A 27,585-nucleotide genomic window follows, 5' to 3' on the forward strand; every position below is an offset into this window, starting at 1 on the left:
ATTTGAATATTTTTCCCCCAGAGTACTCCTTTAACTGTAAAATAGAAGATTAAGGGAGGACAAGCTGGTATACATTTTATTTTTGTACATTTTCTGTTAATCATGTTCCTTTAAAAAAAATTATATAGGAAAAAAGGAAAATCACATAGGGGAAGATTTAGCAAAACCTGTGTAGAGGAAGAGTGGTGCAATTACCCATAGCAACCAATTAGATTGCTTCTTTCATTTTTAAAGAGGCCTCTTTAAAAATGAAAGAAGCAATCTAATTGGTTGCTATGGGCAACTGCACCACTCTTCCGCTACACAGGTTTTGATGAATCTCCCCACAACCCTTACCTCAGAGGACAGAACATCTTGGGTGTTTTGTAGGGTAAGCAGTTCATTCTGAGAAGCCTTAAGTTCAGCATCTCTTCGATCCAGCTGACAGTAAAAGAAGGGCTGGTTATTAAAAGTGATATTATAATGGAGTGATTCTGCACAAGAAAAACATATTACATACACTCAAGTTGTGTGGAAAAACCCCATGTCTTCTCTTCAAGTAAACATCAACATGGGCACCATTCAACAATTGAACCCAATAGATAAGTGCCAATCACCTTGCACAATATCAAATATGGGGGGGGGGGGGCATGGCGTGTGAGTGTTTGCAGCATACCGAAGCTCCCCTGCTGATGCTACACTTATCCTGGGCATCTGGCACTTTTAACAGCCCCAACCCCTACAGTGTGTTGCCATACCTCTTCTGAAGCTGTGGTGTGTGAGATGGCCAGGCGCAGCAACCGGAATAAGGGGAATAAGGAGCAGGGAGGCGGTGGGACCGGGCCGCATGGTGAGCAGGCGCCATCTTGCGCTGAGGTGGCAGAGCGGCTCCAGCAATTCTCCCAGGTCACGGAACCATCTGAGTTGGATCGAGCTGCAGCTGATGACTGGAGCGACATCAGTAATGCAGGGGCAGAGTGACTGCCGGCGGAATATACTCCTTCCACGGCCTCAGGGCCTGAGGACATGCCGGGCTGGTCAGTGAGTACATTGCAGCCTGAATTTAACTCTATTGATGCTGGAGCCCCAGCAGTGACTGCTACAAACTCCCTCACTGTATCTACTTTCATGCATGTGCCTGGGACTGTATCTCCTGCTCCCCTCTCCTATGCTGGGGTGGTCACTGTAATGCCAGGACATGCTTCACCTGGCCTTAACCCTTCCGCTGCCATTATGAGGCCTCATATACCAAGGGACACTGCTGTTCATTCTGCCTTCCCGGAACCTACTTTTAAAGATGTGATGTTAGCTATTTCTAAGGGGAATGCTAATATGAAGCTTCTTATTGGTGGCATGCGTGAGGACATTAACCTGTTACGCCATGATATGCAGAAAGTGTCTGAGCGGATTGGGCGGTGGAAGAAAGAGTTGGAGATTTGGAGGATCAGGTCCCCCCTGAAGTGGTATATGCACCATGTGATTACTAATCTGACCACATTGGCTGCCTAGTCAGATGATATGGAAAACCGCCTACGGCAAAATAATGTGTGCCTTGTGGGGGTACCGGAAAAATCGGAGGACCGCAACCCTGGAGAATTCCTTGAGAACTGGCTCCTTACCACTTTTAGAAAAGGGACTCTGATGCCCCTCTTTGCAGTGGAACAAGCGCATAGGGTGCCCACCAGACCTCTCCCGCCAGGGGCTCCGCCTAGAGCTGTGCTTATTGGTATATTGCATTATAAGGATAGAGACATTATTCTACGCAAAGCTCAGGACATGGAACAGCTCGCCATTAATGGCAATCGTGTCTCTGTGTTTGGAGACTTTTCCGCTGAGGTCCAAAAGAAAAGAGCTAAATATATGGATGTCAAGACACATTTACATGCCCTCAATGATCTATTCCATGCTTTATCCAGCCAGACTGAGGGTTGTGGCCCTGGGCACTAGCCACTTGTTTGATACCTCAGTGGTGGCCAATGATGATCCGTGACATGTTTTGCTGAGGTTGTCTCCGACCGCTGTGGCGGCCGCACTGTTAACTATGTCTGCCTCTCTTAGGTTTCCCTCACTCTGCTGCAGGACGCTCTCCTGAATGTAGTCCCCTACGCTTGCTGGGGGGGGGGAGCATGGCCATTTTGTCATGTTCTCATTTACATTTTCAGTGTTTAATGCGGGAGCTTTTATATACCTGTACGCTTTGGGGGGTTTTCTTACTTATTTTCTATATCCCTTGGGGTGTTGTTTTCTGTATCATATTCCCGACATTATACTTGCACTATTGATGGGAAGAATGTTTATTTGTATGCTACATGCTTTTGGTTACTGGGCTTTTTCTCTGCACCTTGTGTTGCGAGGAGCGACATCTGTGTCTTTGTTGTTTGTTTGAGGTGTCTGTCTTGTTTTTTGTCCTTCCTCCAGGTCGTGCACTTATTCCTTTGTCTGTGTTCCTGTTTTGACCCATTCTACCTGGTCATTTGCCTCAGTGTCTGTCCTTTCCCTGCTTCATTTATTGTTTTGTACACTCCTATGGCTACTGATGTACACATAGTGGCATGGAATGTGTGGGAGAAAGAAGGTACGGAGGGTCCAGCACTTTGTTGCAAGCAGCTTTATTGAAGATACATCACACCATAAAAACGACAGTAAGACAGACATGTTTCGAGCGTCCGAGGAAGAGCGCTTGCGCTCGAAACATGTCTGACTGACTGTCGTTTTTATGGTGTGATGTATCTTCAATAAAGCCGCTTGCAACGAAGTGCTGGACCCTCTCCATACCTTCTTTCTTCAATATTGGAAGCCTTGCCGGGCACTGGTCCGAGCACCGTACATCAGGGAAGGTGAGCTGGATCACTCACTGGTTTGTTGCATGGAATGTGTGGGGCCCTAATGATCCCACTAAACAGCTTGCTGTTCAGAAGGCGCTCAAGCCTCATCAACCCGCTGTTTTGTATCTCTCTAAGACACATCTAACGGATGATACGAAACAGATACTTAACAAACCATGGTTCGGCCATGCCTTCCATGCCACCTATTCATCTCATGCTAGAGGTGTCCATGTTCTTATTCACAGGAATATTCTTTTTGAGTGTTTTTCTAGTTTGCCCAACTCTGAAGAGTTTGCTCTACCGCAGTCATTTTTCTACAGATATTTGCAGCTACAACACGCCATGGACACTCAATTTAGGGCCCAAAATGTTTCTATTGGCCCCTCGACTGCGGTGGATGGATTGCTTACCCGTGATTCCACTAAGGGGGCGATTTCTGTCTTGTATAGTGAATTGCTTTCCTCTTACCATAGGGCCTATCCATTGACTATCAAGGAGAAGTGGGAAGCAGATATTGGTGCTCTCTTGGATGAGCAGTGGGCTCAGGTGGTGTCTATGACTCCAAAACTGGCTGTTTCGGAGGCTCATCGTCTCTCCCAGGTGTTTTTATTACATAGAGTGTACCGGACCCCTGCCTTTTTCCATAAAATTGGAGTTTGGCCGGAGTCCTGTTGTTCTCTAACTGATTCCCATCTGTTACATATGATGTGGGAATGTACACATCTTATACAATTCTGGAGGGAGGTGTTACATTTAATTAGGCGAGTCTATGGTATCCTGCTTCCTACTTCTGCATTGCTCTGTGTGTTGGGCTGCATAGAGGTTCCGGATGGGGATAGTGGGGTGTATTTGGGTATTTATAGGATTCTTTATCAGGCTCGTAAGTTAATTGCTCAACATTAGCCGAGAGTTTCTCCTCCCACTCTCTCTGAATTGATATATAAATTGAATCATATTATTCGATTGGAGAGGGGGGGTTATACTAAATGGAAGGCTATGGGAAGGTTTGAGTCCATTTGGGGCCTCTGGATTGATGCACCTGGGTCGGCTTCCACATATCTGCAGCATACTCCAATGGAGGCCTTTTTGCGTGGGATGGGTGTCCCTAGATGATCTGGTCGGTTGGATGGTGTTTCCCTTGCTGGGTTTGTCAATATGGTCTGTGGTCTTTGTGTCCCCCCTTTATTTGTCTACGTATATTGATTTGTCTTTGTTCTGTCGGCCTTAATGTGTGGTGATTCTTTTGTTTCATGTTTTTTTTTTTTCTTATTCTCCCTCCCTTATAACCTAATTTGTTTTTCTCCTACTCCTAATTTGTCTTCCAAGGCTCATCTTTTTCTTTTCTTTTTTGGCGACTGCTACATGGGTTATTTCACGCTGCTGTAGTTTATATTTGTCATAGGCAGCTGAAGGGAGGTGTCATTCGTGGGGGTGGGGGGGTGGTTTTGCTTTGTTAATGTGTGTTTTCTCTGTTTTGTATGTTAAAAACAAAACAAAAACTCCCACCATCCTATTTTTTTTTTGCTAGCCCGTTCCGCCCCCCCCCACCCCCCCGCTACGGCACTAGCCCGTTCCCTCCTCCTCCCCCCCCCCCCCGCCCCGCATACCCCGTTCCCTCATTACACTTGCAGTTACTGCAGAGTCCGACAGCGGGCGTGCAGGGACAGCGGCGGCAACGAGACGGCGATGTGCGGGAGGAGTGGCCTCCCAGCCAGTGGCCGGGGAGCCAATGCTCTCGCTCCCCCCTGTCTGATTGACAGGCAGGGAGCGAGTGCAGCCTAACTGAAAAAGGACTTATTGCCACTCCAAAATCAGTCCTTTTTCAGTAGCCGGTTTTTCAATGTAAATTAAACCTTTTTAATGAAAAAAATAATTAATAAAAGTATATTAGAGATATGCTGTAGTACATAAGTACTACAACATATCAAAAAATTAAGTTGGTGACAGTGCCCATTTAATAAAACTTTCTGATTAAAGGGTACCTCTCATAAAATAAACTTTTGATATATTTTAGATTAATGAATGTTGAATAACTTTCCAATAGCATGTTAATGTGTTAATGTGAAAAATATGCTTCTTTCTATTGTATTTTTCCCGATCAGTCCTGTCAGCAAGCATTTCTGACTCATGCTGGAGTCCTAAACACTCAGAGCTGCCAGCCTGCTTTGTTCACAGCCAAACAGGCTGCGAACAAAGCAGGCTGGCAGCTCTGAGTGTTCTCCTTTGTGAGCAAAGCAGACTGGCAGCTCGGAGTGTTTAGGACTCCAGCATGAGTCTGAAATGCTTGATGCCAGGACTGGTAGGGAGACCCCTAGTGGTCATTTCTTCAAAGTGGAAAATTAAATAGTTATTCTGCATACATTAATCTATAATATATCAAAAGTTTTTTTGATGAGAGGTACCCTTTAAAAAAAAAAAAACAATACCAAACATGGCATCCTATAGAGTATATATGAAATATAAAACTAAATATATTTTGCATAGTGAGGAAGATCTTTTTATTGCTTACACCTGACAGGATAAATATAAGAGCAAAAAGACATGGCTGCTGTGTTTCAGAGACAGCACCAAACCAGTCCATGGTATGTGACTGGTATTGCTGATACCACACCCAACCTATAGACACACACAGTGTTTTTGAAGGAAAGCTTTCATGTTTTGGAAATTCTGTCTTCAACAAAATATTAACCTTATGCTTTTTTTCCCCCTTCTTCAATGTTGTCAGTGCCCTGCATTATTAGGAACATTATAATATGTAATCATAGAGCTCTGTTAATGCAGTGGTGCTTATGAAAACCATGAAACATTTGTCCATGAACTTTTTATACACCTACCTCAGCCTTAAGTAACTCATTGCTTTTGACTATGGAGGAGCTCTCTGGAGGACCACTAGAAACCTGGAGGCATTTAAATCACATTTATTTTACATTAATATAACGCCTGCTTAAAATGTTCTAAATCAGCTATAAATGCACATCATACATAACTGCAAATGGTACATTATACATAGGATAACACGTAGAGACATTAATTTCTAAAACCAGAAACACTGAAAAAAGGTGCTTACCACTTGGCTTAGAGCTTTGACTTTGTTCTCCAAATGGTGTTTCTCCTGTAGATAGAGGACTGCTTTAGAGTCCTTCAAAGAGATCTCCTGGTGTAATTGGGTAATTGTGTCCTGTAGTTCCTGTAAGCGTGCTTCCTTCTCTAGGACCTGTCAAGAAATTATCAGAAAATGTATTTTAATTTAAATAAAACCATCACCCCCAAGATATATAACTTACTAATACAGTGCCATTACTATTTTTACTGGCTTTAGCATGTTTATGCTTGATTCACCCCTGACAGTAAGTTGTGTAGTTCTTTCTTTCCTAATGTGGTATTGTCTCCAGCTTCCTAGTAGCTTTTCCCTCCCGAAACAACACATCATCCTCTGTTGCCCCCCCCCCCACCCCCCCTGAGTGATGTCATCAGCTTTTACCAGCCCAAACAGCCAACATAACCATCTCCCTCTCATATACAGATATATGTTCATTTAGGAAAGAATGTTGTGTTTTTCAGCATGCCGCCTGGTCCTGAACAATGCCACAGACAGAGAAGCAGTCAGGGAATTAATGCAACAGGTGCTGCAGATTGAACAACTGTAGAGCAATAATCTGCCAGTTTCTCACCAAAAGCGGTTGTACAACATTTCAGTACACAGCAGAGTGCTGCGGAAGGGGAGTAGGCAGGATGGAAAGACTGTAAAGGAGAGCAGTGGGAAAGCAAAGCATTCTAGGAATTTTAGTATTGAGCAACTGCTCAACCAGTAAGTAGATGGTAGAGAAGAAAAAAACACACCCAAAAGAAAACAAAAGGATTTCAGAACTGAGGCAGACAGGTAAGCCTTGGTTGCTACATGCTTCTGCAGTCATTTAAAAAAAAAAAAATTTTTTAACCTAACGTCTGAATATCCCTTTAACTTTCTAAAATATTAAAATGTCATTCTATTTAATATAATAATTATTGTTACACATTATTATAATGAAAATAATAATAATAATTGCAACAACTAATAGTGCTACATCTAATAATAATACTATACATTAGCAATCTTATTGACCAAAAATGACATGTGGACTCGAAGGCTATGTTCTCATGCCAGAATTTACACTTGAATGCCTTAACGACAATGCACATAAATGTACGTCCTGATGCGCTGGTTTTTAGAGCACCAGGACGTACATTTATGTCCTGTACATGAGCCGAGTTGTTCTTGCATCATGCTCGGCAGATCCCGGCAGCTGGGGACCCGCCAGTAATGGAGGACATTAGCGATCACTGCTGTTGTTGTTTGAGTTAAATAAAAATGTGTCATTTCGGCTGCGGAGAAGGACGACCCCAGAGCTAATGCCAGAGTAATTCTCACAACACCTTTACACACACACATATATATATATATATATATATATATATATATATATACACACACATATATATATATATATATATATATATATATATATATATATATATATATATATATACACATATATACATACATACACACACACTAGCCGAGTACCCGGCGTTGCCTGGTGTTTTTCCTACCTAATCCTTGTGGGGGAGGAAAATAAGAGGACATAAGAGGTACTTGTCCTCAGATCCTGACCTCATATCCCGACCTCAGGTGAGGCCGAGTTGTGATGAAGAGATTGTAGGCCGAAATTAGAAGGAGGCGTGGTTTTGTGGACGTGAGACTGGAAGTCCCAGACAAAAAAAACATCTTTCACGTAAAGGGGGTGGGTTAGGGTTAATTTAACTATCATATATTTTTATTTGATACAAAAGCAACGTGTACTAAGTTTCATCAAAATATCTCCAGCCATTTGGAAGTTATGCTGGAACATACATTTTCCACAGACTTGTATGGGACCTTAAAGGGTCGCATAGACTTGCATTGAGGGGGCGGGGTGTGACGTCACACCGGGCAGAGTCGTGACGTCACTATACTCCGGCCCCGTAGTCGTGAGGCTCAAAGACTCAAAGCCTCCAGCGCTGGCGTGCAGCTCACACAGGTGGGTGCTGCATGAGAGATTGCGGGGGTGCCCAGCGGCGGGACCCCCCTGATCAGAAAACGTATCCTATGGATAAGGGATAAGATGTCTTAGGGCGGGAGTACCCCTTTAAACAAAAACCACGACCCTCTCAAATGGGGGTGGGTAAGGGTTAGTTTATCGCTAACATAAGTAACATGTGTATCAAGTTTTATCAAAATATCTTCAGCAGTTTGGAAGTGATGCTGGAACATACACACATATACACACACATTGGCCAACATTCATCATTGTCTTTAAACTGTTTTTTGTGTCTAGAAAAGGCGCAAAAAAGGCGCAAGCAGGGTTTATTTGGGGCTTTTGGTTTACACATTTCTGCTGATTTTGAGTTGCAATCCACTGATTATGGCAATACCCATGATATGGATGGGTTTTATGAACTGCACCTTTTTGTGAAAAGGTACAAAAAAGGTGCAAAGCCACTGAAAAGTCTCTAAAACTACACCAGCCCAGACTTAGCTTTTTGGTGTATGTGAAGAGAGAAATTTCAGAAAGTGTGTCCTGCACAAAATTTCTCAAATGCTCTGTGACCATTTAATAAATTTGGTGCTCCTACACATTACCAGCACACAAAAAAAAAGGTGTAGAAAAATGATTAACTTACGCCTACAATGATAAATGCTGGCCATTGAGTATATATATATATATATATATATATATATATATATATATATATATATATATACATATACATACACACTAGCTGGGCACCCGGCACTGCACAGTTTTTCCTACGTTATGTTCGTGTGGGAGGAAAAGCAACAAAACGAGGAAGCTTTTGTCCTCATATCCTGTCCTCATATCCTCATTTCCCAACCCCAGATCCCGTCCCCATAGCCCGTCCTTATTTCTAATCTTCATATCCCGTCCATAGGTGGGGCTGCATTGTGGTTAAGATATTGCAAGCTGAAAATAAAAGGGGTGTGGCTTTCCAGCCGGACTGACACGTTCACCAGGAGATGCAGAGCTGAGCTTGTGGAGTAAGGCACCAGAAGTCCTATATACTTGCATGGGACCTGAAACAAAAACACCATCCTTCACATATGGGGGTAGGTTAGGGGTTAACGATTATATATTTTTATTTGACATATAAGTAACATGTGACCAAGTATTATCGAAATATCACCAGCCCTACAGAAGTTATGCTAGAACAAACATTTCCCATAGATTTGCATTGGACTTTAAACAAAAACCCTTACCCTCGCAAATGAGGGTAGGTTAGGCTTAAATTAAAGGGGTACTCCAGTGGAAAAAATTATTTTCAAATCAACTGGTGCCAGAGCGTTAAACAGGTTTGTAAATGACCTATTTAAAAATCGTAATCATTCCAGTACTTATTAGCTATTGTATGCTCCACAGGAAGTTCTTTTCTTTCCGGAGTTCTTTCAGTCTGACCACAGTGCTCTCTGCTGACACCTCTGTCCATGTCAGGAAGTGTCCAGAGTACAAGCAAATCCCCATAGCAAAGTTCTCATGCTCTGGACAGTTCCTGACATGGACAGATGTGTCAGCAGAGAGCTCTGTGGTCAGACAGAAAAGAACTCCAGAAAGAAATATAACTTCCTGTGGAGCATACAGCAGCTGATAAGTACTGGAAGGATTAAGATTTTTAAATAGAAATAATTTACAAATTTGTTTAACTTTGTGGCACCAGTTGATTTGAAAAAAAAAAAAAAAAAAAAAAAAAAAGATTACCCCTTTAAATAAAATCTTATATTTTTAGTGGACATATAAGTAACATGTGACAGAGTATTATCGAAATATATCTCTAGCTGCTTGGAAGTTATTTACCATAGACTTGTATGGGACTTTAAATAAAAACCCTGACTCTCACTAATGGGGGTGGGTAAGGGTTAAATTACCATATCCTATGTTTGTTGTTGACATAAGTAACATGTGCACAAGGTTACATGTTAATATCTTTAGCCGTTTGGAAGTGATGCTGGAACATACACACATACATACATACATACATACACACACACAATTGGGAAAATCTCTCCACTTTTTCTCTCACAGAGCTTGATCAATCTGGGAGATTTATACACATATATATATATATATATATATATATATATTTTTTTTTATATAGATCGTCATATATATCTATCTATCTATCTCTATCTTTATCTATCTTTAGCAGAGTACCCGGCGCTGCCCGGTTTTTCCTACCTTATACTTGTGAAGGAGGAAAAGCAACAAAGGAGGAAGCTTTTGTCCTCATATCCCGTTCTTAAATCCTGACCCCATATCCCCTCCTCATTTACCTACCTCATATAATTTTCCTCATATCCCGACCACATATTCGGTCCCCATATCCAGTTACAATGGATTTGCATTGGACTTTAAACAAATACCCTGACCCTTGCAAATGAGGGTATGTTAGGGTTAAATTAACTATTCTACATGGACATATAAGTAACATGTGACCGAGTATAATCGAAATATCTCCAGCCGTTTGGAAGTTATGCAGTCACATATATTTCCCATTGACTTGTATGAGACTTTAAATAAAAACCCTTACTCTTGCAAATGAGGGTGGTTAAGTGTTAAATCACCTATCCTATGTTTGTTGATGACATATAATTAACATGTGTGCCAAGTTTCATGTTAATATTTTTAGCCGTTTGGAAGTGATGCTGGAACATACACACATATATACACACGTTGAGTTTTATATATATACTAGCTGAATACCCAGCGTTGCCCGGTTTTTCCTTCCTAATCCTTGTTGGGGAGGAAAATAAACAAAGGAGGAAGCTTTTGACTTCATATCCCATCCTCATATATTGTTGTCATATCCTAACCCCATAACCCATCCTCTTATCCCGACCTCCTATCCCGTCATCATATCTCAACCTTATATCCCGTCCTCACATCCCGACCTCCTATCCCGACCCTCCTATCCAGTCTTCCTATATCGACCCTCATATCCCGTCTTCCTATCTCGACCCTCCTATCCCGTCATCCTATCCCGTCCTCCTATCCCGACCTCCTATCCCGACCCGTAATATGTGTACCAGGTATTGAAATATCTCCAGCCGTACGGAAGTTATGTGGGAACATACATTTCCCATTGATTTGCATGGGACTCTAAACAAAAACCCCAACCCTCCCAAATGGGGGTAGTTAAGGGTTAAATTAACTATCCTATATTTCAAGTGGACATATAAGTAACATGTGACCAAGTATTATCAAAATATCTCCAGCCGTTTGGAAGTTATGCAGTAACATATATTTTCCATTGACTTGTATAGGACTTTAAACATAAACCCCGCCCCTGGCAAATGGGGGTGAGTAAGGGTTAAATCACCTATCCTATGTTTGTTGTTGACATAAGTAACATGTGTGCCAAGTTTCATGTTAATATCTTCAGCCGTTTGGACGTGATGCTGGAACACACACACATACATACACATACACACACACACGTAGAGTTTTATATATATAGACTAGCTGAGTACCCGGCATTGCCCGGTTTTTCCTTCCTAATCCTTGTTGGGGAGGAAAATCAACAAAGGAGGAAGCTTTTGACTTTATATCCCGAGTTAACACACCGGAGTTTGGAGGAGATAGGCAGAATCTCTTACTTCAAAGGGAGGCCAGCTGGGCGCTCTCTGTCCTATGGGTCTAAATGACCGTTACGATTTAAGTCCGTTTCTCTAAACCAATGCGTTTTATGTGCTATTGTTTTTAATGTTTTCACTTTTTGTATTGGTTTTATCACAGTTGTTATGTTGCTATGACAACTTGCCTACGAGTGTATAAGAGCACTGGCGGGTGAGCGAATGTCAGCGTTGGCTGAGGAAGTGCGTCACTGCACGAAACGTTCCAGACACGCCCCCTGCCCACAGCCGATCCCCTGACCTGCCGGTGACTCCATGATGAAGTAAATAAAGCGTCCAGATTCCTGGTGAGTGCCGTCTATGTTTCATATCCCAACCCCATATCTCCACCTCATATCTCGTCCTTATATCCCATCCTCACATCCTGTCCTCATAGCATGGGACTTGAAACAAAAACCCATCTTTTATATAAGGGTGTAGGTAAGGGTTAATTTAACTATCATATCTTTTATTTGACATATAAGTAATATGTGAACCAGGTATTATTGAAATATCTCCAGCCGTACGGAACATACATTTCCCATTGATTTGCATGGGACTTTAAACAAAAATCCCGACCCTCACAAATGGGGGTAGTTAAAGGAGATCTATAGTGCAAAATAACTTATCCCCTATCCAAAGGATAGGGGATAAGTTATAGATCACGGGTGGTCCGAGCGCTGGGGCCCCCCGCGATCTTTGGTACGGGGCCGCGGCAATATACAGGAAAGGGGGCGTTCCGTCCCCGCATGACGCGGCGGCCGACACGCCCCCTCCATGAATCCCATAGAGATACATGGAGGGGGCGTGTCTGCCACGGCTTTCTGCTGGGGACAAAACTTCACCCGTCCAGGAGATCCCGGGGGGCCCCACCGCTCGGACACAAGCTGACAGTGGGAGTCCTGAGCTCACAGCTGTCAATCAAGGAAGTGGGTCCATGACGTAGGTGATGACGCATGGACACAGCAGGACTAGTATGTGTCCAAGCAGGCAGGGGGGTATTTGTTTGACTGTTTTTTTCAGTATGAAATACTGAAAATTTTTTAATAAAAGCAATTGCAAAACCTATTTGTTTTGTATGCTTTATAACATATCAAACAGAACAAAGTTTTTGTATCTGACAGTGTCCAAAGGACCCAAGCATTTTTTGCACATCTGACCACTGTCACTTTAAGCATTAATAACTCTGGGATGCTTTTACTTATGAATTTGACATTTTCATGACATATTCTACTTTAACATAGTGGTAAATTTTTGTCGATAGTTGCATCATTTCTTGGTGAAAGATTCCAAAATGTCATTAAAAGCATTTTTCTAACTTTGACGCTCTCTGCTTGTAAGGAAAATAGACACACCAAATAAATTATACATTGATTCAAATATACAATATGTCTACTTTATGTTTGCATCATAAAGTTGAAGTGTATTTACTTTTGGAAGACATCAGAGGGCTTCAAAGTTCAGCAGCAATTCTCCAATTTTTCACAAAATTTTCTAAATCAGAATTTTTAATGTACCAGTTCAGTATTGAAGTGGATTTCAGGGGTCCCCATAAATGACTCCATTATAAAAAACTGCACCCCTCAAAGTATTCAAAGTGACATTCAGAATGTTTGTTAACCCTTTAGGTGTTTCACAGGAATAGCAGCAAAAGTGAAGGAGAAAATTCAAAATTTCCATTTTTTACACTAACATAGAAGACCCAGTTTTTGAATTTTTACAAGTTTTTACAAGAGAAAAAGCCCCCCAAAATATGTAACCCAATTTCTCTCGAGTAAGGAAATACCTCATATGTGAACTTAAAGTGCTCTGTGGGTGCACTAGAGGGCTCTGAAGCGAAGGAGCGACAATGGAATTTTGGAAAGTGAATTTTGCTGAAATGGTTTTTGGGGGGCATATCGCATTTAGGAAGCCCCCATGGTGCCAGAACAGCAAACAGCAAAAAAATAAAAAATAAAAAAAAAACACATGGCATACTATTTTGGAAACTACACCTCTTAAGGCACGTAACAAGGGGTACAGTGAGCCCACAGATGTTTGACGACTTTTGGTTAAAGACGGATGTGTAAATAAAATAAAAAAAATTTCACTACAGTTTTTCCCCAAATTTACCATTTTTACAAGAGGTAATAGGAGAAAATGCCCCCCAAAGGTTGTAACCCCATTTCTTCTGAGTATCGAAATACCTCATGTGTGGACGTAAAGTGCAAATTTAGCTGAAATTGTTTTTGGGGAGCATGCCCCTATGGTGCCAGAACAGCATGCCCCTATATTGGCCCTATGGTGCAAGAAGAGCAAAAAAAAAAAAAGTCCCACATAGCACACTATTTGGGAAACAACACCCCTCAAGGAACAGGGATGTAAGAATTAGACTTTCCAAACAGGGTGCCTCCAGCTGTTGCCAATCTACAACTCCCTGCATGACCTTTGGCTGTCCGTGCATGCTGGGGGTTGTAGTTTTGCAACATCTGGAAGAGCACAGTTTGGAGACCACTGCACAGGGGTCTCCAAACTGTGGCCCTCCAGATGTTGTAAAACTACAACTCCCAGCATGCCCAGACAGCCGAAGGGCATGTTGGGAGTTGTAGTCATTCAACAACTGGAGGAGAACAGTTTGGAGACCACTTTGTAGTGGTGTCAAAACTGTGGTCCTCCAGATGTACCAAAACTACATATCCCAGTATGCCCAGACACCCAAAGGCTGTCTGGTCATACTGGGAGTTGTTATTTTTGAAACTAATAGAAGCAGCAGTGGAGATCACTTTACAGCGATATTCACTGCTGCCTCTGACGTCGCCGCCACTGCCTCTACTTACCTGCGTCTCCTTTCTGCCACCGGTCCCCGGTCCCTGCGTTTAATCAGGTAACTGCTGCCGGTGACCTCTCCCGCGCACCATCGCCGCCATCTTCCCCCGCTCTGCCCGGACTTCCAGGGGCGGGCAGAGCGGGGGATCTGAACTTTGTCCACAGTGCGCAACATTATCAAGAAGTTTGCAAAGGCAAATCTAGATCTCTGGAGATGGACTTTTAACCTGGAGATTGTTGATATTTTTCCACAATTTTGGTTCTCAAGTCCTCAGACAGTTCCCTTCTCCTCTTTCTGTTGTCCATGCTTAGTGTGGCACACACAGACACACAATGCAAAATACTAAGTGAACTTTTCTCCTTTTTATCTGCGTTCAGGTGTAATTTTTATATTACCCACACCTGTTCCAATACACACAAAGGGAATAAACATGTGTATAGCAAAACATGTGTTACTGCAATCCTTTTCTGTGAGAAATACCTAATTTTCTTGAAAAATTTCAGGGGTGCCAACATTTACAGCCATGGCTATATATACATATATATATATATATACATACACACACTCACACACACATTATATATACACACACACACATACATATTTCTACATAAATATATACACACACTTTTATATATAGATATATGCACTTGTATATATAAATATACAAACCTTCACGCACATATATATATATATATATATATATATATATATATATATATGTGTGTGTGTGTAACAAAACAAAAATCATAGATTTTGTACAGTATGTACACTGTAATATGTATTGTAATGCTGTCATACATTTGTTAAGTTTTTGATTCTTGCTTTTTCATTGTTTATACATTATTATTCCCCTAATTGCACTTCCTGATACCTGATGTCATATCAGGTCGGTCCCGGCATGTAACTGAAGCCGGGACCCGGGGCTAATAGCGCATGGCAGCGATTGCGGTGCCGTGCACTATTAACCCTTTAACCCTAAAACGAAAGTAAAAGCTTCCCGGCTAATCAGTGGGGATGATCGGGACCACCGTAGTGAAAATGCGGTGTCTCGATTAGCTAGGACGTGAGCGGAGGGTCACTTACCTTCCTCCGGCGCTTCCGATGGGCAGTTGATTGCTCCAAGCCTGAGATCCAGGCTTGAGCAATCAACAGTCCATAACTGATCAATGCAAAGCTATGGCTTTGCAGTGAATATTGCTGGCAATTAATGTATGCATTGTTATAACCCCCTATGGGAGCTATACCATTGCAAAAAAAAAAAAAGTGTAAAAAAAAAAAAGTTAATAAATATAATTTAACCCTTTCCCTAATAAAAGTCCAAATCACTCCCCTATTCCCATTTTTAAAAACTAACAAAAAAACTATGTAAATAAAAATAAATATAAACATATGTGGTATCGACGTAAATGTCCGAACTATCAAAAAATATAATTCATTAATTTTCCAGAAGTACGACAAAATCAAACCTATATAAGTAGGGTATCATTTTAATCGTATAAAATAAATCTAAGGTGTCATTTTTTCCAAAAAATGTAATGCGTAGAAACGGAAGCCCTCAAAAGTTACAAAATTGTGTTTGTTCTTCAATTTCGTCGCACAAATTTTTTTTCCGTTTTGCTGTAGATTTTAGAGTAAAATAACTGATGTCACTGCAAAGTAGAATTGGTGGCGCAAAATATAAGCCATTATATGGATTTTTATGTGCAAAGGATTATGATTTTTAAAAGGTGAGGAGGAAAAAAAACTAAAGTGCAAAAACGGAAAAACCCGTGGTCCTTAAGGGGTTAAGCACGATACATACAGTACACTTGCCTCTCTGTTACAACGGTCGGGCTTGCATTGCCCTCACTTAGCAGAACTAATGCTCTCCCCCTCCAGCAGCCATGAAGGGGTGATTGCAGGGATAAAGTATATGAGAGGAGGGGCAGTGGACAGCACAGGCAGCTCTGCACACAGTGCCTGGCAATACTTAACTGTGTTATCTTAGCAAGCTATCACTCCTTAAAGGGGTACTTCGCCCCTAAACATCTTATCCCCTTATCCAAAAGATAGGGGATAAGAGATCTGATTGCCAGGTGTCCGACCGCTGGGACCCACCGCGATCTCCAGGCCAGCACCTCAGTTCTCCTCCTAAATGAGGCATGTGGACCACAACACGAAGCTGCGGCCGACACGCCCCCCCATGCAGCTCTATGGGAGTGCTGGAGCACTGCACGCGGCAATCTCCCGCTCTGCCATAGAGCTGCATGGAGGTGGCGTGACGGTCACAGCTTCGTGTTGTGGTCGACACCACTCTTTTCATGCAGAGATGAATGCGCAGTGCAGATTGTGTGATCTGTGGCATTTTGTACTCTTATCTTTGCACATATGGGAGTTGAAAAAAGAAACATTGCTGAGCTGAAAGGGCAGCAGTCCTGGTCACATGCCACCACAGTGAAACAGTGGCATTGGGGCAAAACTTTAAAATACTTCTAATTAGTAAGTTGATGCCATCTCCCTAAATTATTCAATGTAGTTTTTGAAGCATGGATAACCTCTAAGTTTTTCAGCACAACAAAATAAACATACAGGTGCAAACCGCAGCTGCTACAATGCAGAAGCTAGCACAAAAGATATTACAACACTGTCTGGCCACCAAGACCTACATTAAAAATAAAGTATCAATGCAGTGCAAAATAATCCATCTTCAGTGTTAAAGGCTTTATTTATGTTTTGAATATACCAATAAATGATTGCAACAGCAAAAGAAATATTTTAGCATTGTGGGCTGCATAAAAACATGGTGCATTATGCAGGGATGTGGAAATCCTATCGCCCGACGCCCGGGACAAGTAGTTTTGGGCGCCGGGCAGGTGAATTTTTCATAGATTTAGCCCTGTATCGGGCTAGCAGGGACAGACAGACTTCCTTCTTATTTTTCTTTAATGCCGGTGTGAGGCGCAGGAGCCGCAGGGTGTATGGAGGGGGCGGCGGTGTGAGGTGAGATTTCCGAACCCATCTCACGTCACAGCGGCCCCCAGCTGATTTCAGTAGCCAGGGGGCGCTGCTCAGAGCCCCCCCCCCAGCCGGTGTGAGGGGATCTCACCTCACCGCTCCTCCCCTCCGCTCTCCGAAGTTTGCCGAAGCTAGAGCGGGGAGGAGCGAGGGCAGAGCCCGAGGATGGCTTGCAGGAGATGATTAAGCCACGCCCCCTCATCCCCTCCCGGAGGATGGAGAGCGCAGCTCTGAATACAAGAAGACAGGGGGAGAATGAGGACATACACAGCTCCTCCCCTCCCCTGCTCTGTCTACACAGGACCTCGCTTATCACAGGGAGGTTTCAAGTTTTCACGGGGGAAAACACAGAGCAGGGGGAGGCGAGAGGACGTGTGTGAGGAGACATACTGCACTGCACAGGCTGGGGATTTCACCTCACACCGGCATGTATGTATGTATATGTATGTAATGTATGATTAGGGGGGTGTATCAGCGGCAGGTGTATGTATGATGTGTGCATATGTAAGGTGTATGTGTCATGTGTATATATGATGTGTGTATGTTGTCTGTATGATGTGTCTATGTGTGAAGTGTGTATGTAATGTATGATATAGGGGCAGCAGCCCGGTGTATGTGTATGTATGATGTGTGTATGGTGTATGTGTGATGTATGTATGTAATGTATGATGTGGGGGGGCGGCAGCAGCAGGTGTATGTATGATGTGTGCATATGTATGGTGTATATGTATGGTGTGAGTATGTGTGATGTGTGTATGTAATGTATGATGTGGGGGGGTGTATGTATGTATGTATGATGTGTCTATGTATGATGTATGTATGTAATGTATAATATAGGGGGCAGTGGCCGGTGTATGTATGATGTGTATGTATGTATGTTTTGTACAGGGGCGGACTGACAAGTGCTGCTGCCAGTTGTGCTATATAATTTTATTTATTTTTAGTGTCTTCTGGCCACTCGCACTAAATTGCACCCCCAGAATCCCGCCCCCTTCATACTCACCCGCCGACCAAGAGCCCCACGGATGCACGCAAACATGCCCGAACCAAAACTACAACTTCCAGCATGTTGCACCATAACCTAAACTGTAGAACTATAAAGTGTAACATGCTGGGAGTTGTAGTTTTGGTTTGTGTCAGCTGCAGAGCCATAGGCTGCATCAGGGCATGCTGGGTGTTGTAGTTACTAATTGCAATTCCCAGTATTCCTTGACACAGACTATGGCTCTGCAGCTGACACAAACCAAAACTACAACTCCCAGCATGTTACACAGTAACCTTAACTGTACTACTACTATACAGTGCAACATGCTGCAACACCCACACAACCATAGGCTGCATCTGGGCATGCTTGGAGTTGTAGTTATCTACTAACTAAATGCAACATAATGACACATAAATTTGAGTAAATAAAATGCACCACACAAACTGGAGAAGCAGACCCCCCCCAAGTAACACAGCAGCGTTCACTGTTATCCAATCAAAAGAATCCGTGTATAAGTCCCTATGAAGACTGAAAAATAGTGATTAAAAGGTTTTAAAAAGTGCGTATATATGTGAATAAGCCCCTTTCCTAATAAAAGTTCTGATAATAAATGGTTCCAATAAAAACTACAGATCACGGCACATAAGATTACCCTCATACATCCCTGTATATGGAGAAATTGGAGTTATGGGGGTCAGATGGGGGGGGGCGCAATTTTCTGGGCTTGCCTCGGGTGTAAAAGGAGCTAGCTACAGCTCTCCCGCCGCTAATAGCCTGGCATGCTGCGATCACTATGGCCGCTATTAAACCATTAGATCACCGCTGTCAAAGTTGACAGCAGTGTCTAAAGGAATCTTATATCCATCCCTAGTGGTCTAGTGGGGGATCGTACTATTTTGGTTGAAATTATTTTATCTACCAGGACAAGTGGATTTTCTTGAGGGACAAGTAGATTGTGTTCCGCTTTAGTCCCTTGGACAAGTAGTTTTTGTTTTTTTTCCACACCCCTGATTATGTTTTATATATCTTATCATTTCACTAGGGTTACAGAAGTCAGATATGCACTTTATCAGACGATATTCTACAATCTACTTATAGCTTGTCCTGTTTTAGAGTGGACTCAGGGTGCCTTAGCTTGTCCTGTTTTAGAGTGGACTCAGGGTGCTTTAGCTTGTCCTGTTTTAGAGTGGACTCAGGGTGCTTTAGCTTGTCCTGTTTTTAGAGTGGACTCAGGGTGCTTTAGCTTGTCCTGTTTTTAGAGTGGACTCAGGGTGCTTTAGCTTGTCCTGTTTTAGAGTGGACTCAGGGTGCTTTAGCTTGTCCTGTTTTTAGAGTGGACTCAGGGTGCTTTAGCTTGTTCTGTTTTAGAGTGGACTCAGGGTGCTTTAGCTTGTCCTGTTTTAGAGTGGACTCAGGGTGCTTTAGCTTGTCCTGTTTTTAGAGTGGACTCAGGGTGCTTTAGCTTGTTCTGTTTTAGAGTGGACTCAGGGTGCTTTAGCTTGTCCTGTTTTAGAGTGGACTCAGGGTGCCTTAGCTTGTCCTGTTTTAGAGTGGACTCAGGGTGCCTTAGCTTGTCCTGTTTTAGAGTGGACTCAGGGTGCTTTAGCTTGTCCTGTTTTAGAGTGGACTCAGGGTACCTTAGCTTGTCCTGTTTTAGAGTGGACTCAGGGTGCCTTCAACTGCTCCTCATCCTCACTGCTCTTGCTTCCTCTGACTTTTCATTCCTGCAGGAAATGCCCCTTTAGCCAATCACTGACTGAGGCAAGTGACTAACCCTTCACACACTTTATACGACTGCCGCCTCTGCTTGTAGCTATAGGATTGTTGCTCTGCTTACATTAAAGTGTACCTGTCATTAACAAAAACTTTTGATATAATGTAGATAATACTATTGTATGTATATTTGTAATATACATTGATTAAAAAAATCTATATATTTTTGGGTAAAAAAATACTATCCCTGCAGCTATTTCCTGTGTTTCTATGAGGAGCCTAAATACAGGAAGTGTGGGCTGGACAAGCAGGGTTCTGTGCAGGCTCCTGGCTTGTCAATCAGCTTGCTGTGTGAGCTGGGAGCATGTCATAGAGCCTCAGTGCACAGAGCTTCTATGGCAACTATGCATAATGGACTGAAAATCCATCCCACAAAACGTGATCTTGATAGAGGGGTGGTATTTATTCTTATGTCATAAACAGGGCACAGTTTTCCTAATACCCCACTGCTCACTGCTGAGTATTTCCTATGTGTTATGCTTCCCACTCTGTCTCCACAGCACCAGTCTTCAGCAAGACCCAGTGCAACGTGATTCAACTATCAGAAAATTGACCATACATCTTAGGCTGTAAACATGGCATGCACCCCTGACAATCATAATTTGCAATCCCATTCTGAGTGGAACTTTGCATTTATTTAGCCAAACATTTGCATCAAAGCTGCAACCAGCACACACATACCCACATGTATAATACTATACACAGTTAAGGCAGAGTTCACATCACTTCGAGCAACATTCGAAAGCTCCATCGCAGACTTTGTGACAGTAACAAACAATGGACTTCGATGATTCATTGCACAATAGACACCAACTGGACTTGATGGGTTCCAATGACTTTGAATGGTGTCCTTCAGGTTTCAGTATTTTTTTTCCTCTCAAGTATCATAATTTGAAAGGACTTGAATGGAGTTCCCTGAACAGAGCTCAATGCTGATGTGAACCCAGCCTAAGCAGAAACTCCAGCTAACTTTATTCCTGCCAGCCACATGAAAGACAAAAAATACACTGAAACACATGTTATATCATGTTAGTGACATCTAACAAACTACATATAATATCAAAAACATGTAGAGAGTTCCTAGAGGAAGGTAGAAAAAGACCTGTTAAACTATTTTGGCAGTACCTCCTCCGACGTATGTAATGCCTGATGGGTACACTAGAAGTGCTGTATGGGTGCTGCACCACAAGTCACTAAAGCAAACAACGAAAGAAAGAGAGTGCCAAGCAGACTAGGGTCCATACATTGTGCATTGATCATCAAACTGGAGTTTATTTACTTTGGAAAGAAGACAGCTTTGAGGTGATCTAATTACAACGTATAATTCGACAGTACAGAAATATTTCTATACCTAGGCATATAACCATGACAAGGAAGCATCCTCTAAGTCTACAGGAAAGAAGGTTTCACCATCATCACAGACAGCAATTCTTTAATATAGAGGCTGACACCAAGTTGTCAAGTTCAAGAGGTCCCTGGAAGCCTTTCTTGAAAAATATTTAATATTACAAGGTATGGGAATAAGATTTCCAAAGGTAGGACACTGATCAAGGGGAAATGGAATTCACCATATAATGTTATCATTTTTCCTTTCTCTAAATCAACACAGCAAAGTTTTAGGTTGGATTTGATGGATTTGTCAATTTTATCAACCATGTAAATACTAATAACTGGAAAATAGAGTGATGGGGATCCGGCACTTACAGGACTATAGAAGCCGAGAGAGGTGTGAATGCAGACACTCCGGCCAGAAGCAGCGCAAAACAACTTGCCAACTTGTCCCCCCTGCCTCCGTTTGTTCATGCCTACACTCTGCTGAATACATTTTGTGGATGGTGAGTGCAATCTCGCTTTGGATTCTTTTCTGTTCTAAATACTAATAACAATAATAATTGGTACTCCCATTTTCTTTACAGAAAAAAAACAGTTAAGAAACCCCAATAAAGAAAACCCAAGACTAGGAAAATCAGAAACTCTCTTCAGTGCCATTACATCTCTTGATAAACTCTTAACCATGAACTACAAGCAGAGCACAGACAGTGTAGATCACATATCACAGCCTGCACTTCTATCCACCTATACATAAGCCAAGTCTTGGCAGTAGCTAATGAGTTAGAGGACACTATGAGTGATCTGCATCGGGAGCCACAGGCAACTGCTTGCCATTAGACTGGGGCTCACTAATGTACTCGGAGTCCATTACTCAGTCATCTATCAGATGGCCGCAGTTCGTCTTGATAGATTCCAGTGCTCTGTGATCTGTAAGGTGCTGCCAGGCAGATGCATTAGAAGTCTGAAGCTGGGAGGATAGTACAGGGTGAATACATGGGAGTAGCAGCTAGTAAATCTTCCCCTTTCTCTTAGCAGCTCATAGTGGAAGCTGCAGATTAATGGCAGAGGGATGGAATAGTGTCCACTGTGAACGTGTGAGCTGCAGCCTGGAGTTCACATCATTCACACCCTCCTCATCACTACATCATAGTGTAGACAGAGCGGGCCAAAGATGAGCCATCATTACTCACATACATTGTCACTGTTCTTTATGGAAGGAGAAACCATTGCTCCTCCAACAGAAGGGAATGGTCAAAGTGTATATATTTTTATTACAAATAGTTGTCACTATTAGAGAATTTTTCGCACTTTTATGATTCTTCAGCCATTCTTTACTAATTAACATTTGTTTCTAGGAATGCTGGATGCTGATCATTATAGTCTCTACTACAATGAGGTTACCAGACTTCTGATAGTAAGCCCTCCACCCACAATCATAGCAATAACTAAGCAGATGTGACAATCTTGATTATGACACCCAGCTTTCCTGTAAACATATAAATAAGAACTAGCTGAACAGAGTTGTGTATGTACAATTGTTACCACACCTGAACTAAGTTAAAAACAATTATAATTAAAAAGCTACTATAGTCCACTATAAAGTAGAAGAAAATGGTGTTCCACAATGTTTAGTGTAGCATAATTAGTTTTACCATGTCCATTAATATAAATAAGACCACAATAAAACGTCCACAAAACATACCAAAATTTTTTCGTAAAAAACAAAAATATAAATAAAATGATCCAAAATGCAATAAAAAAGCTTGGTCTCATTTTGCCTGTAAATGCAAGTGTATTTTTAAGCCTTAAATTAGCATTTCAGCACAGATTAAGCTTCAAAAAGGGCATAAATCACTTGTATGAATTTTTACAGTGTTCTTGGTGCAGATGGCCATGAAAACGAGTGTCATTTCAGAAATGGATTCAGCACAGATTGTGAGATCTCTTCATATGCCATGTGAACATGCCCTAAAACAAATTCAGACAAGTGAAACCAGTAATTCATTAAGGGTTCTGGACAGGTAGGGAGTGGGACAATTTATTATGTGGTATAAATAATCCAAGTGGAGAACCAGCATTGTGCACTCACAGTCCAAACGGAGACTCTACGTCTTATCCACAACATGCGTCCAAAGTAGAGAGACTTTACAAAGCAACTCTGCCAAAGGAGGACAGAGTAAAAGGTCCATAAAGATCTCATCAAGTCATTGCCCCATAACCTCTGAGGATGTCACATCTAGTGACTAAACATGTTTTAGGGGGGGCACTGTAAAAGTGTTTTAATAACAGCACTAACACCCAGTATGGCATACACTGCAGGTATGCCAGGAGAAAAGTATCATTAGAGTATGCCTGTCAAGTGACTGATACTGAAAACAGAGTGGTGTTAAATGTGCTGTTTTTTTTAATTCACCTATACTCACCATTTGAAACAATTTAACCCCTTAACGACCACGGACGTAAATGTACGTCCTGGTTTGGCAGGACTTCCCGCACCAGGACGTACATTTACTTCCTGTTTATGACCGAGAGCATCGGAAGGGTGCTTGCGTCATACACGGCAGGTTCCAGCTGCTAGCAGCAGCCGGGGACCCGCCGGTAATGGCCGACATCCGCGATCGTGCGGATGTCTGCCATTAACCCCTCCGATGCCATGATCAATACAGATCACGGCATCTGCGGCATTGCGGCACTTTGATTGGATGATTGGATCACCAGCAGCGCTGCCGCGGGGATCCGATCATCCAGCATGACAGCCGGAGGTCCCCTTACCTAGCTCCGGCTGTCTCCCGGGGTCTTCTGCTCTGGTCTGCGATCGAGCAGACCAGAGCAGAAGATCACCGATAATACTGAGCAGTGCTGTGTCCTATGCATAGCACTGCACAGTATTAGCAATCAAACTTTTGCTATAGATAGTCCCCTATGGGGACATAAAAAGTGTAAAAAAAAAAGTTGAAAAATGTAAAAATAAAAAGTAAAAAAGAAAAGTGAAAAATCCCCTCCCCCAATAAAAATTGTCAGTTTTTCCCCATTTTACCCCCAAAAAGCATACTTTTTTTTTTTTTTTAATAAACATATTTGGTATCGCCGCATGCGTAAATGTCCAAACTATCAAAATATAATGTTAATGATCCCGTACGGTGAATGGCGTAAACGTAAAAAATTAAAAAAAAGTCCACAAATCCTGCTTTTTTTGTCACACTTTATTTAAAAAAAATTAATAAAAAATTATCTAAAAGTTTCATATATGCAAATGTGGTATTTAAAAAAAAGTACAGATGACGGCGCAAAAAATTAGCCCTCATACCGCCCTTTATACGGAAAAATGAAAAAGTTATAGGTGGTCAAAATAGGGCGATTTTAGATTACTGATTTTGTACAAAAAGTGTTTGATTTTTTTTTTAAGCGGTTAAAAAAAAAAAAAAAAATAAAGTATGTAGCTATGGGTATCATTTTAATAGTACTGACCCACAGAATAAAGAACACCTATCATTTTTACCGAAAAGTGTACAGTGTGAAAACAAAACCCTCCAAAATGTGCAAAATTTTGGTTTTCATTAAAATTTCCTCCCTAAAAAATTTTTTTTGGGGTTCGCCGTACATTTTATGGTAAAATGAGAGGTTTCATTACAAAGTACAATTGGTCACGTAAAAAACAAGCACTTATATGGATCTGTACATGGAAATATAAAGGAGTTATGGATTTTAGAAGGCGAGGAGGAAAAAACGAAAACGCAAAAATTAAATTGGCCTGGTCCTTGAGGTGAAAATGGGCTTGGTCATTAAGGGATTAAGATATTATAATAAAAGTTAAGTTTTATAATTATAGTGAGGGATAAAAGTGGACCTTTTTCTCTGTCCTCCTTTGGCAGAGTTGCTTTGTTAATTAACGTATGTTAGTCCACCCCTCATTTGGGTCTATTTGATCTACAAAGTAGAGAGACTGCACTCCAAAATGTGAAATACGTGACGTTTTATTCACCCATCAAGTATGTGCAATGTTTTAGTCTCACAATAAGACCTCTTTCAAGCCAGAATGGTCTCATTGTGAGACTGAAACGCTTCACGCTGATCTATAGTGGACGCATATTATGTGGTATATGTGTGTAAGTGGATTTATTCTTTCTTGGCTACATTCTACAAACAACTTTGTCATGGAGTGCCTACACTAGATTGCTACACCCAGATTATTAACTCCGAGATGTGCTTCATTTATATTTTAAGTTCCCCCTCAATAGAGGAAGCCACAGTGCCCAACCACTAGAACAGTGCCAGTCACAATGCCCCATCCCTAGCACACAGCCAGTCACAATGCCCCACTCCTAGAACAGAGCCAGTCACATTATCCCATCCCTAGAACAGAGTCAATCACAGTGCCCCTCTCAAAAAACAGAGTCAGGCACAGTGTGCTTCCCCTAAAACAGAACAAGTCATAGTTCCCCACCTCCCAAAACAGAGCCTGCCACAGTACCCCACCCGTAGAACAGAGCCAGCCAAAGTGGGGCACACAACTGTCAAAATCCCTTCCTTCTAAACTTTGAAGCCACTGGTGTCTGTCATGTGACGGATCAGTCAGTCTCAGCTTAAATTTCATTTTTCTGATCCTGTAAGTAACAGATCTTACAATACAAGTGTGAACTTAGCTAAAATAGGCACTCATTAACCCCTTAAGGACTCAGCCCATTTTCACCTTAAGTACTCAGCAAATTTTCGTTTTTGCATTTTCGTTTTTTCCCTCTTTCCCTTTTTAAAATCATAACGCTTTAAATTCTGCACCTACAGACCCATATAAGGTCTTATTTTTTTGCATCACCAATTGTGTTTTGTAATGACGTCATTTATTTTATGATATAAACTACGGCGAAACAAAAAAACATAATTTGTGAGGTAAAATAAAAACGCTATTTTGTAACTTTTGTGGGCTCCCGTTTACGCAGTGCACTTTTTGGTAAAACTTTCTTCTGTAGATCCATACGGTTACAAAGATACCCAATTTATATGGGTTTTATTTTATTTTTATACTTAAAAAAATTATAAACTACATGCACCAAAATTAGTACAGTGGTCCCTCAACATACGATGGTAATCCGTTCCAAATGGACCATCGTTTGTTGAAACCATCGTATGTTGAGGGATCCGTGCAATGTAAAGTATAGGACAGTGGTCTACAACCTGCGGACCTCCAGATGTTGCAAAACTACAACACCCAGGGCATGCTGGGAGTTGTAGTTTCGCAACATCTAGAGGTCCGCAGGTTGAAGACCACTGGTACTGGAGGTTATACTCACGTGTCCCCGCCGCTCAGGACAGTCACCGCTGCCCGGGATGTCGCCTTCCATCGCTGTCGCAGCGTCACCGGGGTGTCCCCGCCGCTCCGGCAAGGCCTCTGCTTCCCCGGCATCCTCGCTCTCCGTCGCCGCCATCATGTCGCTAGGCACGCCGCGTCTATTGGATGACGGGACGGCGTGCGCAGCGACGTGATGGCGACTATGGAGAGCGCGGACGATGTAGAGGATCCTGAAGAGGACGCGCGGGAGCCCCGAGGACAAGTAAGTGATAGTCAGTGGACCACACAGGGAACCGTAAACTGCAATCCGGTGGCAGCTGAAGCAGTCTACGCTGCCGGATAGCTGTTTATGCGGGGCCATTGTAGGTCGGGGAGTCACTGTATGTTCTGTATCACTTTTTATTAACCCCTTGGGGACCGAGCCCATTTTGACCCTAAGGACAAGAGCATTTTTTGCAATTCTGACCACTGTCACTAAGCATTAAAAACTCTGGGATGCTTGTACTTATGAATTTGATTCAGAGACAGTTTTTTAGTGACATAATCTACTTTATGTTACTGGTAAATTTCCGTCGATACTTGCATCATTTCTTGGAGAAAAATTCAAAAATTTCATGAAAATGTTGAACATTTTGCATTTTTATAACTTTGAAGCTCTCTGCTTGTAAGGAAAATAAACATACCAAATAACATATATATTGATTCACATAAACAATATGTCTACTTTATGTTTGCATCATAAAGTTGACATGTTTTTACTTTTTGAAGACATCAGAGGGCTTCAAAGTATAGCAGCAATTTCCAATTTTTCAAGTAAATTTCAAAATCGGAATTTTTCAGGGACAAGTTCAGTTTTTAAGTGAATTTGAGGGTCTTTATGTTAGAAATACCCCATAATGG

At 42.0% G+C, this 27,585-nt stretch overlaps 1 protein-coding gene across 9 annotated transcripts in view; it reads right to left on the reverse strand.

Moving 5' to 3' along the window:
* Positions 1–27,585, reverse strand: part of PMFBP1 (polyamine modulated factor 1 binding protein 1) — a 302,187-nt gene that overhangs the window by 127,334 nt on the left and 147,268 nt on the right. For 8 of the 9 annotated variants that reach the window (XM_056525902.1, XM_056525909.1, XM_056525905.1 and 5 more), the window contains 3 exons: positions 5,872–6,018; positions 5,639–5,701; positions 337–420 (listed from right to left, as the gene is read on the reverse strand). In XM_056525902.1, the coding sequence (XP_056381877.1) occupies positions 337–420; positions 5,639–5,701; positions 5,872–6,018 (294 nt within the window). Of the gene's footprint in view, positions 1–336; positions 421–5,638; positions 5,702–5,871; positions 6,019–8,845; positions 8,917–27,585 lie in introns of all 9 variants that reach the window. The other variant, XM_056525908.1, reaches the window with a different exon arrangement.

The sequence above is a fragment of the Hyla sarda genome, chromosome 6 (assembly GCF_029499605.1).
Source record: "Hyla sarda isolate aHylSar1 chromosome 6, aHylSar1.hap1, whole genome shotgun sequence".
Taxonomy (NCBI): domain Eukaryota; kingdom Metazoa; phylum Chordata; class Amphibia; order Anura; family Hylidae; genus Hyla; species Hyla sarda.